At 36.2% G+C, this 13,175-nt stretch overlaps 1 protein-coding gene and 1 long non-coding RNA gene across 3 annotated transcripts in view; one reads left to right on the forward strand and one right to left on the reverse strand.

Annotated features, from left to right (window-relative positions):
* Positions 1 to 157: 157 nt before the first annotated feature.
* On the reverse strand, positions 158 to 4,937 carry prim1 (DNA primase subunit 1). Of its 2 annotated transcripts, none has more exons than XM_084427862.1 (13): positions 4,723 to 4,937; positions 4,373 to 4,530; positions 2,961 to 3,067; positions 2,767 to 2,840; positions 2,523 to 2,659; positions 2,331 to 2,389; positions 2,135 to 2,244; positions 1,948 to 2,039; positions 1,699 to 1,834; positions 1,113 to 1,182; positions 904 to 1,010; positions 714 to 812; positions 158 to 377 (listed from the first exon to the last, which is right to left on the reverse strand). In XM_084427862.1, the coding sequence occupies exons 1-13, from the start codon at positions 4,829 to 4,831 to the stop codon at positions 358 to 360; spliced, it is 1,278 nt and encodes a 425-aa protein (XP_084283988.1). In that variant the 5' UTR covers positions 4,832 to 4,937; the 3' UTR covers positions 158 to 357. The 2 variants fall into 2 exon arrangements, with proteins under 2 accessions (XP_084283988.1, XP_084283987.1); XM_084427861.1 differs by having other exon boundaries at positions 1,948 to 2,034; positions 2,130 to 2,244; positions 4,723 to 4,898.
* A 58-nt stretch (positions 4,938 to 4,995) lies between these two features.
* The window catches only part of LOC311302192, a 55,134-nt gene continuing 46,954 nt past the window's right edge, over positions 4,996 to 13,175 (forward strand). The window contains exons 1-2 of the long non-coding RNA XR_014629547.1: positions 4,996 to 5,328; positions 5,878 to 6,005. This is a non-coding gene — a long non-coding RNA (uncharacterized lncRNA). The remainder of the gene's footprint in view (positions 5,329 to 5,877; positions 6,006 to 13,175) is intronic.

Genomic DNA, 13,175 nt, shown 5'->3' on the forward strand with positions numbered 1-13,175 from the left:
CTACCCAGCTCTTATTATTTTCTCTAAATTCAGATGTCAGAAGAACAACCACTTTCACTTGTAATTGATTTTTCCCCAAACCAGACAGCAACATAATAGATTTGTAAAAGTTATTTTAATAAGATTGTAGAAAAATTAAACCATCCTGAGAAAAGTACAATACAAGTGAAAACATTTTATTAGAAAAGTAAAGGAACAGTATTACATGGAAATAACTGATTGTAATTCATACATAACTTGACTTCTTGTTTTGTAAGTCTAAGTGTCTGTATCTTCACAAACAGATGGTTGGCAGACAAACATGTAAATGCGTTATGAAAAACGGCTGATTAGCTGTTATGTCCCAGCTCATCTGTCTTAGAAGTCTTTCTGAAGATCTGCAAAATAAATCACATTGAAGTAATTCATAAAGTATGTATCTGTATCTGCAGTCACTAACACCAAAACCTAAAATCAATCATTCTGAATGCTACAAATGAACTGGCATTATAATCAACAGAATGAAAACTGAATAATAATTTTGATATTTGCTGAAGATTGCATATTTGCTTAAGTGTAAGTGTTTTTAAAGACAAATGTCATTTAATCCTCAAAAAAAAAAAGGAATTGAGCATGCAGAATTACATATCCGATGTGTCATGCAGTCTTTATATTACAAATGGGTTAGGGATCCAATCAAGTGTATGTGTAACAGAAGCTTGTTTGTAACTCACCACTCTTCTTCAGCATCTCTCCTTTCCGAGATTGAGTCATTGCCTCCAAAAAATTATCAAAGACCTTTACATACTTGGCCAGGCTGGTGCGCTTATAGTCTACACATAACCAAAAACATGTTTAGCCCACAGAACTGAGGATGAATCTTGAACAGTTGAACTGCGTGCGGAGTCATACATGTTTGCTCACCTCTGATTCTGCGTCGTTCTCCAGCATCTTGTTCATTCTCCTTGTCCTTCATGTCCTCGTCCTCCATCTCATCTGTTCTGAGTTTCTCCAGCTCCTCACAGATCAGACTACAGAGACAGATGAGTGGAGATATGAAAGCAGTTGTCACGTCCCACAACTTTACGTGGATCTACCCTGCAAAGATGGACACTGATATATTCAGCATTTACCTGATCGTAGGAACCTCAAAGGGATCAAACGTGTCCAGTTCTTTCAAATCTATTGGCACTGAGATTCGACCTAAAGAAAAAAATTGAAGACAAAAAGAATTAAGATGTTTAAAATCAACACGTAACGACATTTGAAACCCATTTTGCTTTGAATGTAAAACGTACAAAAATGATTCATGCAAAATAAGACACTACCTTTCTAAAGTTTTGTGTCGGTGAGATTTTTTTAATGTTTTTGAAAGAAGCTTCTTATGCTCACCATACATTTGATCAAATATATGCAATCTGTTATTTGCAAAAAAACAGTGATTGTGAAATATTAATACAATTTAAAACTTTTGTTTAAATATATTTTTATTTATATTTTAAATGTAATTTATTCCTGTGTTGGCAAAGCTGAATTTTCAGCATCATTCCTCCAGTCTTCAGTGTCACATGATCCGTCAGAAATCATTCTAATATGAATTTTATTGCAACATAAATGTCTTTACTGTGACTTTTGATCAATTTAAGGCATTCTTGCTAGATAATAACTACTGACCCCAGAACTTTTGAATGGTACTGTATAAATGAAGTTTGATCTCACCTGTCTTGGGGTGTACGCTGAAGGGGCTCTTCAGTAAGTGGTTGACTCCTTTACTGACGTTGACATCCAGGCGAGGGTAACAGTACTGCAACATGATCTCCTTATCGAAGTACTGACCACCCTTCTTACTACTCGACTTAACACAAACAGATAACAATAATGGGAAACTGAACTACATTTTATGCTGAAAGGTTTATTTGCCTGAGATTAGGTGCTCTCAGTGTTGCTTTCCAACCAATTTGCATTTACCTTTTTGCGTTCAACCAGAGTGCAGAGTTCTTCCCATCGCTCCATTGGGTTTTTCTGCTTCTGACAAAAGCTTGTCAGGTCCTTTTTGATATGTGCAATCAGACTTAAAGAAATAAACAGTACTGGTATTGGTACAGACTACTGAAATTTTGTTAAGGTGACAACACTACTGGGGATGAAAGGATATCTTCAGGTAGCAGAGCGAGCACTTTGTCTACACTCTCCTTACTGCCTAAAATGTCCTGTTCCACAATGGCGTACTGTGGGAAATAGCGCTCCACCACAGACAGAGAACACCTCAAAGAAAGAGAGAGAGACTACAGTCACACCAATTATGTTGACACAATATATACTTAGGAAGGTCGGCCATTTTTTCCCCTTACTTGATGAAAGGATGGATTGGATCTGACAGCACAACTTTTCTCATGGTGTCCTCACCACCCTAAAGAAACATGCGCAGGACATACAATCAATTTAAACACAGTGTAAAAAGTCAAGCTTTTGGACTAGATACGTGTATATGGTAAACAAAGGATACAACTTATAGAATGATGAACTATCTGATATTTGAATACCTTGATTAAACTGAGGTACTCTGCCACGGCAGACCGTGCCGCCACTGAGAGCTTCCTAGCAGCATCATCACAAACCCAGCAATGCACTCCTCTCCTGCCCGAATACACCCACAGGAGATGATGGAATCCAAAGTCCTCTGAACCACACATACAGCACAATGCAGGTTAACTTTGTTCTATCTGTATATCTGTTATGATGTTACTTAAATTGTAAATGTTCTGTTGATGAAAGGTCCCCCTTTACCCCGAAGTGCCCGGTCCAGAATAAGGATAGCTATGGTCATTAGAGTCCAGCACTTTGAGCAGATATCAGCAGCGCTGAAGAACAAAAATATGAATATATTAACAGAAAATGCACAAAATAACTGCATTTAAACGCTACTCCATAAACATCATCAGGCGTATATTAGGATGAAAGGTGAGAAGGCATCTGTATACCTGCAGCAACGCCTGACATCATCATAGTCTGTCATGTCAATGTCAAACACCAGCTCCTTCTCCAGGGCCTGGAAGGTTCCAGACTTCACAGCGTTGTGTTGGCTGGGCTGTCAATCAGAAACAGAGAATTAGGATCTCTTTGATAAGGGATTTCATTTTCCAAAAGAAATATTAAGTAGTTTAAAGAGTCAAAAATGTGAGAATTTATAAAATGTAATCACACAGCAAATAATCCAAGACTCAATATTCATTCAATCTATTAATTAAAATATGAATATATTATATCACTATATAATAGTACAATAATATTCTCTATATAGCTATAGTACTATTATATACAGTACAGGCCAAAAGTTTGGAAACATTACTATTTTTAATGTTTTTGAAAGAAGTTTCTTCTGCTCATCAAGCCTGCATTTATTTGATCAAAAACACAGAAAAATGTAAATGTATGTATGTAATAAATGAAATAAAAATCTAATATTGTGATATATTATTACAATTTAAAATAATTGGTTTTCAATTTAAATTATCATTTATTTCTGTGACGCAAAGCTGAATTTTCAGGATCATTACTCCAGTCTATCACAATCCTTTAGAAATCACTCTAATTTGATGAGTCATTATCAAAGTTGGAAACAGTTCTGCTGCTTAATATTTTTTCATAACCTGTGATACTTTTTTAGGATACTTTGATGAATAAAAAGTAAAAGAAAAAAAAAGAAGCAAATGTTTTAAAAATAGAAATCTTTTGTAACAACAATATACACTACTGGTCAGTAATTTGGGGTCAGTAATTTTTTTTCTTTCTTTTTTTGAAATAAATCAATACTTTTATTCAGCAAGGATGTGTTAAATTGATAAAAAGTGATAGTAAAGAAGATTTATATTATATATTATATTATTTATTCATCAAATATATTAGGCAGCAGAACTGTTTCCAACACTTAGAATGATTTCTAAAGAATCATGTGATAGACTGGATGTCACATGTGACACTGAAGACTGGAGTAATGATCCTGAAAATTCAGCTTTGCATCACAGAAATAAATGATAATTTAAAGTATAATAAATTGAAGACCAATTATTTTAAATTGTAATAATATATCACAATATTAATTTTTGTTTATGTACTTTTGATCAAATAAATGCAGGCTTGATGAGCAGAAGAAACTTCTTTCAAAAACATTAAAAATAGTAATGTTTCCAAACTTTTGGCCTGTACTGTATACTATTATATATTTAGAAGTATGAATATTCCATTATGTCTTTCAAATAATATCCATTTCTAGTCATAAAAACTTAGCATAAAATAATTAGCAAAATGCTGTGACATGCCAACTTTCCATACAATACAATACAATACAATATATAAATAATATAATATAGAAACATGATGAGTTATATATTACCCTGTGGCTGTAGACTGCTCCAATATCAATCTTGTAGGGAACCATTTTCTGCATCTCTTTCTCCAGCTCATTCTGAGTGCTGAAGGACTGATATCTGACATAAATGTCATCTTTTAGCGTGAAGGAAAATTCACGGTTCTGGAAGTAGTTTTTAGACACTGCAAGAGGCAAATTAAGTAGAATATGAATATAAAGCACGAAGAGATATACTATTATTGAATATAAATGCCATATTGATTAAACTGAAATATTTATAGATCGATTTTGTACTACACAAAAAAAAGAAAAGAAAAAAAAGTGAATGGCTCGTGTCATAAGAGATTGAGTTAATGCCTCGGATATTTACTTACCACCGCCATAACTTAGCCAGCGATAGTACTGTGGAAACGGGAAGAGTCTGCGATAATACAGCGGTAACAAGTCAGGCAAACAAGCTGGATTATAATCTGCGTTTGACATGTTTAAGTTTGTCAGTGTTGTTGATTCTCAATGACAGCTGAGTTGATCCTACAACCAACCAGCGCGGGAAAATTAACGTAAATAGGAAATGACGCACTGTGTCCTTATTCGTTGGTCTCGCGCACAGCTACTGTTTTCTACTCGCTTTGCTGCCACCTCGAGGCTCGGATAACAGTGTTTTATTCATAGGTTGTATTATGATTATTATGTTGTTCAATCATAATTCAAATCACTGATGCACTGGCACTGGCAGGCAGAGGTCACCTGTAGCCTACGGTGTCCTACCGTTAGGCTGGGATGAACTCCAGCAGGATAAACGTGTGGATGAATGTATGTGTGATTCAAATCAAGCGAAGACTCGAGCTTAACAATTCTGAGAGTAAAGTTTTTTTGTGTGGAAAAAAGTGAGTTAACTAGTTACCAGGGAGCAAACTGTGACAACGAAGAGCTTGAGAAAAATGAGACGTGATTTGTGGAGAACACAGAGAATAATCAAGGTAAATATCAGGGGTAAACAGAATATAGATAGGCTTTTTTATTGTGCTACATTTCCAGACATTCATTTCAATTCCTTATTGTTGACAAATTATGGAAGAAGGGTGGATATATTATTTAACTGTGTGTATTAAGGGTAATGAAATGCTACCTGTGAAATTAGCCTTAGCTAAACAGTGGAGTTGATTATCCCCCCCCCCCCCCCCCCCCCCCCACAAATATTTAAAGTGTCATTTTCGCCACAGAATGCTGTTAAATGTGGTCAAAATGAATAATATATAATTATTATTTTATATATATATATGAGGAATTTCCACTTAATCCATTTGTACTGCTGGATATTGTTAGCAGACAAAATACATACAATTGTGAGAGTATGAATTGTGTTTAAATAAATGTAAAAAGAAACGGCTATTAATATATGATTTAATATGTATTGTAATACAATGGCTCACTTTTGAAAACAAAAAATCAGTCTACCTTTTTTACATCTCCGTTCGGCATAAAACCATGAAACACTAAAAATGCTTTCCCCCAACTTTTCCTTTCAGAATCTCTATCTTACAAGGACAGAAATTCCCACAGACTGCGACACAGTCATGTGACTGCATGCGTATTGATAATTCTGCAGCTAGAGCTTGATCCGATCTGCTGAGTCCACGGTCACCGCAGTAAACAGGTGAAGTGTAAATATAAATGTGTACATATGTGGGTATGATTTTTCACTGTGCCGTCACCAGGAATATTATCCCAGGCCTTTTTCTGGTGCCAGTAATTGAATGCATTCTGTGACGGAAAGAAGAAAACACTGTCTCAGGCCTCATGTATTGAAACATATTGGAATGTGTGTTTTTGAGATGGGTGGGGGTGGGGTCTTGTTTCTCTTAATCTCTCAAGAACCTCTAAAGAAATGTTGTATTTTATGTGAGTAACTGAAGGTAAATCCTCATTGAGTACGGCTCACAGGAACTCTTGTACAAGAGCTCTCACAGGGAGAGTGTGACTGAGAGCACTTGTGTCTGAGTGTACTAGTCTCATTTCCACCTCTCACTGTCTGTCTTTTTATTCAGTGTTGAATTGAGTACATTCACGTTAAGCTAGGCTTATGTGTTCCTTATACATGTTAGAGGATTTGACTTCCGTCAGCAAGTCTCTATATTAATTACTACCAGCTTCCCGAGTGGCTCAACAGAGACATCCTCCTGTAGCAACTGGTCAAAGCTATTTTAGGCATAATACTCTTCTCTGCACAAATGGCTTTCCTGTAGTCCTTCGCGGATCCATTTTCAGCACTTTGAAGAAATGTCTTCCTGTTCTTGAAGAATCTCCTAATAGCAGAGCATGTTGTCATACTGAATGGGTTAAGCTGTCACAAAATTAAAACAGTAAAGCAATTATGAAACATAATAAATAACAAAATATACACTACTGTTACGGTCAGTAAGATTATTATTATTTGAAAGAAATGAATACTTTTAAGCAAGGACACATTAAATTGATCAAAACGTGACTAAAGACTTTAACAGTGTTACAAAAGATTTTTATTTCAAATGAATGCGGTTCTTTTTAAAATTCCATTCATAAGAGAATCCTGAAAGAAATATATCAATATTAAGCAGCACAACAGTTTTCAACATTGATTATAATAATAAATGCTTCTTAAGCATCAAATCAGTATATTAGATAGATTCCTGGAGGATCATGTGACACTGAAGACTGGAGTAATGATGCTGAAAATTCAGCTTTGCATCACAGGAATAAATTACATTTTAAAATATATTACAATAGAAAACAGTTATTTTTAAATTGTTATAATATTTTACAATACAGTTTTTTAAAATAAAATAAATGCAGCTTTGGTGAGCATAAGAGACTTTCAAAAATTAAGAAAATTATATCGACCCACATTTTTGAACAGTAGTGTAAAAAGTAACCATGTAATTAGTAACTTGTATAATAATAAAAAAAAAATTGACATGAAATTTATATAAAAAAATATGCTTGTCCCGAGAGTTCATGATTTCAGTTAAAATCTCCCTTCATTTTATGGTTGACTCCTACCTCAGTATATGCTAATGTGGTTTTATAATGCTCACAGGTTTAGCTATAGCAAAGATATAATGATTTTAGAAGTTTGGAGCATATAATTCACAAAATTATTGTAATTTAAGAAAGTATGGAGGAGCACAGTGCTTTAAACACAACCACATAAAATATTCTACTAGAGAAAACACACATTTGTGCATTTGGATTTTGACTCAACCTCATAGTTCCTAATACTGACACACAGTCCTTGTGACAACTAGCCCCGTCCTCCCCTATATTACTGAAATTGCAGCTTGCAAACCTCTTTTCAGTGTTTGTTTGGCACAGAGATAAAGAGAATGAGGTTGGCACCACCTTGTTCACTTGATCAGCTTTGACAGAAATAGACTGTAATGTTTGTCCTACAACAATAGCTGTTGTAGCGGGGCAGGATGAGGGGCTGGTGGAGAAGCATGAGGGGGAGAGAGAGGGTTATCTGGGCGACAGGGTGATGCATGTCAGGGCTTCAACTACGGAACTCCACCGACATGCGAGTCTCTATTGTTCAGTTCACATCCTCCTCCTCCTGCAGAGGTGTTCTCCGTGTGTGGGTGGAAGTGACTTTTCCCTCAGTGGAAAATCTCAAAGCTGGGCTTCCCTTCATGAGCCCTTCCTTCTGAGGAAGAAAGAGAACTTCCTTCAAAACAGGTGCAGACTGTCGATGGTGCTCTGACACACTTATGATCTAAGGAGGATGCCTGCCGTTTGAGGTTTTAGTTACAGGTAACATCAATTACTAATGGTACATCACGCAGCAAAAGCTATCTAGGAGAGGAGTATTATAATACACAGTCTTGATCATCATTTGTCTTTATTCAATTCAAATGAATTACAAACGTGGTCATCGCACGGAAAGGGTTGCGTGGATACGGTTTCGATTACTGATAACGCAGGGCACAGGTGTTAATTAAAATGTACCGTTTTAGTTGGCCTGATAAGCACCTGTTTGCCGCTTTCATCTTCACACAGAGAATATACGCGTGCTCAAAAGAGACCTGAATCTGTTACATTTTTCATTTTGTGCGATTTTTCTCTTTCAGGCCATTGGAAAGTAAATCTGTGTGTGCACACATACACACCTACACACAGACACTCATGCACTAAGACTTGGCTGCTGTTGCTATGACTACATTCTTTCTGCGGTAAATGTGTTGTCTGACACTGTAAAGTCAAAGAGAATACTCATGTTTTCATATCTACTCCTGTCTTTTCTTTCTCTCTCACATACTTGCTCCTCTCAAGGTTGTGGGTAATTTTGGTTACGGCTTTGTGTGGCCTTGAGACTCTTAAAGAGCGCCCTACAATACCGATCTTTCTGGATGTGTGTTTGTGTGTTTGTTGTGAACAGTCTACACATAACTAGCAGTAATGCTTTGAATATCTTTATGAATTGTGAATATATTTATGAATTTTACTTTAGTCCATGGGTCTTCAACCTTTTGGATACCTTGGTGGATAGAAATATTTATAGTACCATGTTAATATATTTACATACTTTATGATGCTAAGGTTGCAAAGCTATTAAACATTTTTAGTTTACAGTCTTATACTTGATAATGTTCTGTTTTTTTATTTTTTTTATTTTTTTGTCATTAATGACTCACCCTCATGTCGTTCCAAGCCCGTAAGACCATTGTTCATCTTCGGAACACAGTTTAAGATATTTTAGATTTAGTCCGAGAGCTTTCTGTCCCTCCATTGAAAATGTATGTACGGTATACTGTCCATGTCCAGAAAGGTAATAAAGACATCATCAAAGTAGTCCATGTGACTACAGTGGCTCAATCTTAAGTTTATAAAGCGACGAGAATACTTTTTGTGAAAAAAAAAAAAAAAAAAACTACTTTATTCCACTATTAATTTACTTCTCTCTGGGCCTCGAGTCTTTTCACGTAGTATAACTGCGCAGCGCATCTGTGTTGTACGTCACACGTAGGCTCTCTATTGGCCGACGCTGGTCATGTGTGTGATGCGTGTGACGTACAACACAGAAGCGCTGCGCTATTACACTACGTGAACTCACTCGAGGCCCAGAGAGAAGGAAATGAATAGTGGAATAAAGTCGTTATTTTTGTTGTTTTTTCGCACAAAAAGTATTCTCGTCGCTTGATAAACTTAAGATTGAGCCACTGTAGTCACTTGGACTATATTAACAATGTCTTTAATACATTTTCTGGGCCAGCAAGTTATAATGCCTTAGAAGCCTATGGAGGAGTGAGACAGCTCTCAGATTTAATCAAGAATATCTTAATTTGTGTTTCCGAAGATGAACGAAGGTCTTACGGGGTTGGAACAACATGAGGGTGAGTAATTACTGACAGAATTTTCATTTTTGGGTGAACTAACCCTTTAATGTAAATATATTATTATATTAAATATGTTAATAATATGCATTTTTTTTTAAATTTATATAGAATGAGTTTTTGCAAACAGTAATTGGCAGACCCCCTGCAGTACCACCTTGGACCCCCTGTTGTACCCCTGCTTTAGTCTGAAGCAACTCCAAGTTCTCTATAATCTATAACTTTGAAGTCTTTAGTGCTCATGCTGATAATGATACGCTATATAAAAGCAGTTTTCTTAAAATATACTGTATCTTACTTCAATCATCGGTTCATTGTCTGGCATATTGTGTGTTGCTGTGATCTTGATTGATAACGTATTATACACATGGAGTAGCAATCAGGCTTCATTGTTGTAAATGATTGTTTGCTTCCTGTTATTACAAGAAAAATATTGTATCATGGAAGTACAAATAAAGACACTTTTTCTTTTTCCTTTATGTAAGTTACCAATATTTTCATGATATTGCAGCATTTCGGGAAGTTGCCCCACCCTGCTGTGATTGTGGGCACTACTGCATGTGTAATGCACCCTGACCTAATTAGTTATTTACAGTTTCACGCATAACTGGACTCCGTATGTTCAAATTTGTCCTTAAAAAACAAATCTCTTTTTTAGTACCATATCTAGACTAAAACATACAGTACATGCAACTTTATGTTCATAAAACAGCTTTAGCACACCATTTAACTTGTACATTTATATTGTTTGTTTACAGAGGCACAGGTCAATCGAAATCAAGCACCTGAGCCCGAGCATAGGACATATGGGCAGTTTGTAGCCCTTAAAATAGGTCAGATTTTTTTTTACACTAAAACATGTATTTCTGCCTATATTTTTAGCTGTAACCAGCAAAAAACCTGTGCTGATTTAAACTCCAGACACGCATGGCCATCCTGGCCTGTCCAAACACAACCCACACCTTCTTCCTTCTCTATGGACCCGAGACCCAGATGCCGTAAAAGCACGGTTGGTTAATTAAACAGCTAAATATGCTCATCCATTATCAACATACCTTAGGGGTTCACCGTGACAAACTGTACATATGTGTAAGAGTGAGTGATAGTGGGGGTTGGGCGTACCTCTTGGGTTTTAGGGCAGCCTTGGGGACTCCCTTGGGAAGAAAAGGCCTATGGCAGTGCGAGAGGGATGCTTGTATGAGGGAACGTGTGTGCGGTTGTTTTGTTCTGTTGCCAACACAGCAGAAATCAGCTGTGCAAGAGACTTGCAACACTACAGTATTAAAATCTCTCATTTACTCACACTCATGTTGTTGCAAATCTGTATGACTTATTTCCTTTGGTTGAACACAAAGAAAGATATATTGAAAAATGTGTAAAAGTCAGTGGTATCTGTTCAGTGTTTGTTTTGGACCCCATTTACTTTCATTGTTTGGACAAAAACAGGTCTTCAAAACAGAACTTTTATTTTATTTTATCATTTTAAGCAGGGTTCTCCAAACTGGGGTTTGTAAGGGAATTGTAGGGGGTTTGTGAGTTAATGAAACGTTAAATAAAATAAATAATTTTAAAATAAAAATAAAAAACAGTCCCTAAAAAGATGAAGTGTTTTATGTTTACCTGCATATGATGTGACCATTGACCATTAACCATTGACATGGAAAAATGATGAAAATACAAGTGATTAGTATTTTGTCAGAGTTCTTATATTTTAAGTATTTTACATCAAATGAGTTTGACTAACACAAAAGTATGAATCGCTGCTTTGAGCATTAGGTGATGGTAGTGGTAATCCAAATGTAAAAATGAGCATGTACCATTCATTATTCAGTATATATAGATATGGATAGATGGATGGATAGATGGATAGATAGATATCCAATATTGTCCAGTGACCAATATGCTGCCTGTATATAATGCATCTCTGAAAGGGCATGCTAATATAAATCAGAAATTTATAATGATGTGAGTTGAGGGGATTCACATTGTTTATGCTAATATCTGAATAAATTTAATATGCTGATTATGTACATTCATTTCTCCTGAGACCACAAGGCCTGCAGTTGTGTGTGTGTGTGTCTGAGACATGCTTTCTGCTCCAGTGAACAGACAGTCACCCTGACTGATTCAACAAGGGTTGACTGAGCTTGTTGCATTTAAACAGCTCTAAAAGTCCCTTATGAACCTTAAAACAATGTTCCTCTGATAATATGACTGCGAGAAGGCAAATAACACAACGGCGGCACATTTGAAGGTCTGAATGCACATACCGAACACATTCTCCTTTCATTATGATCCCACATTGTTGTAGCGGTTCTAGACGATATATGGCATTGTTAGCGCTGGAGTCACGGTGGCTGGTTTGATGGCTGCGCACGTGTGTGTGTTTGTGTGCATGTCTCTATATGGCAGACTGCAGCTCATGGTAATTGGAGAAAATAAGTCTCCCCCCATCATTTCATTCCCTCCTTTACTGATTTCTCCCCAGTTTCTCTCACTAGGTCTCTGCCTGATGTGAGTCATTGTAATGAGCCGGCATTCTGTCATTCCTTTACTCTCCACCCAAACAGCCCCAGTCTCTCTCTTCTCTCTAAAGCTCTGGGGTGTAGAAGACTTCAAGCAGTTGGAAGCGGCAGCTCTGTCCATAAGCATTCCCTTCCTGATGCTGTATTTTTCCTTTAAAGCTTTCTTCCTAAAATCACGCTTAACAGACTCTGCTGTTTTATTCAGGTTATTATTCTATATGATGAATGAAATAGCCTTTGAAAGTCATGCCTTTAAGCTGTGACTGGTCAAGGTTGTCTGGATCTAATGTATTAAATGAAAGAGCTGGTGTGTTATACTAGCACTCTGTTTGTCCATCAGTAGTTAAGCTTTGTCATCGAATAAATTACATTTTAAAATGCTTCCTTTCAGGAGGTCGTGTCTCCTCAGAAAATCTGATGAGAAAAAAATCTATAGCACAAAAATAAAACAATGCCAATATTACGAAATATGATGTTAGACCCCCTAATTCGTGCTGTGGGTTTGATGGGGTGTGTTTTTTATTTTTTGACAGTGTAAGTAATGTTTATTCATTTATTATTTAAGCTGGAAAATGTGTCAGAACACCACTGCATGTTACTGTTTAAAATATATGAAAACCGTTTCCTTAACATTATTTCACACTATTACTGTTTTTACTGAATTTTTTGATCAAATAAATTCAGCCTTGGTGAGCACAAGACTTTCAAAAACATTAAAAAGTAGTGTATGTCACTGAGGAATATGGTTTACTTAGCTAAAGCTATTTTTACCTAACTATATCAGCATATGTTCCAGACAGAGCCTTGTCTGCTTGTTGATTGTGAGTGTGCAGCACTCACTGATGTTCTGTTAGATGTGAAGATGCACACAGGAAATCTTTTTATTGTTTCTGCCTCTTCATTATTTAGTGTTACGCTGTTTCTTTGCTATTCCTG

This window comes from Rutilus rutilus (assembly GCF_951802725.1).
Source record: "Rutilus rutilus genome assembly, chromosome: 13".
Taxonomy (NCBI): Eukaryota; Metazoa; Chordata; class Actinopteri; order Cypriniformes; family Leuciscidae; genus Rutilus; species Rutilus rutilus.

Excerpts from the sequence above, each read along its gene's own strand:
- prim1 (XM_084427862.1), bottom strand. The coding sequence starts at position 4,831 with ATGTCAAACGCAGATTATAATCCAGCTTGTTTGCCTGACTTGTTACCG. Across the intron at positions 2,841-2,960 it reads GATGTCAGGCGTTGCTGCAG|CGCTGCTGATATCTGCTCAA; the intron begins GTATACAGATGC and ends TTTGTTCTTCAG. Across the intron at positions 813-903 it reads AGAACGACGCAGAATCAGAG|ACTATAAGCGCACCAGCCTG; the intron begins GTGAGCAAACAT and ends GGTTATGTGTAG.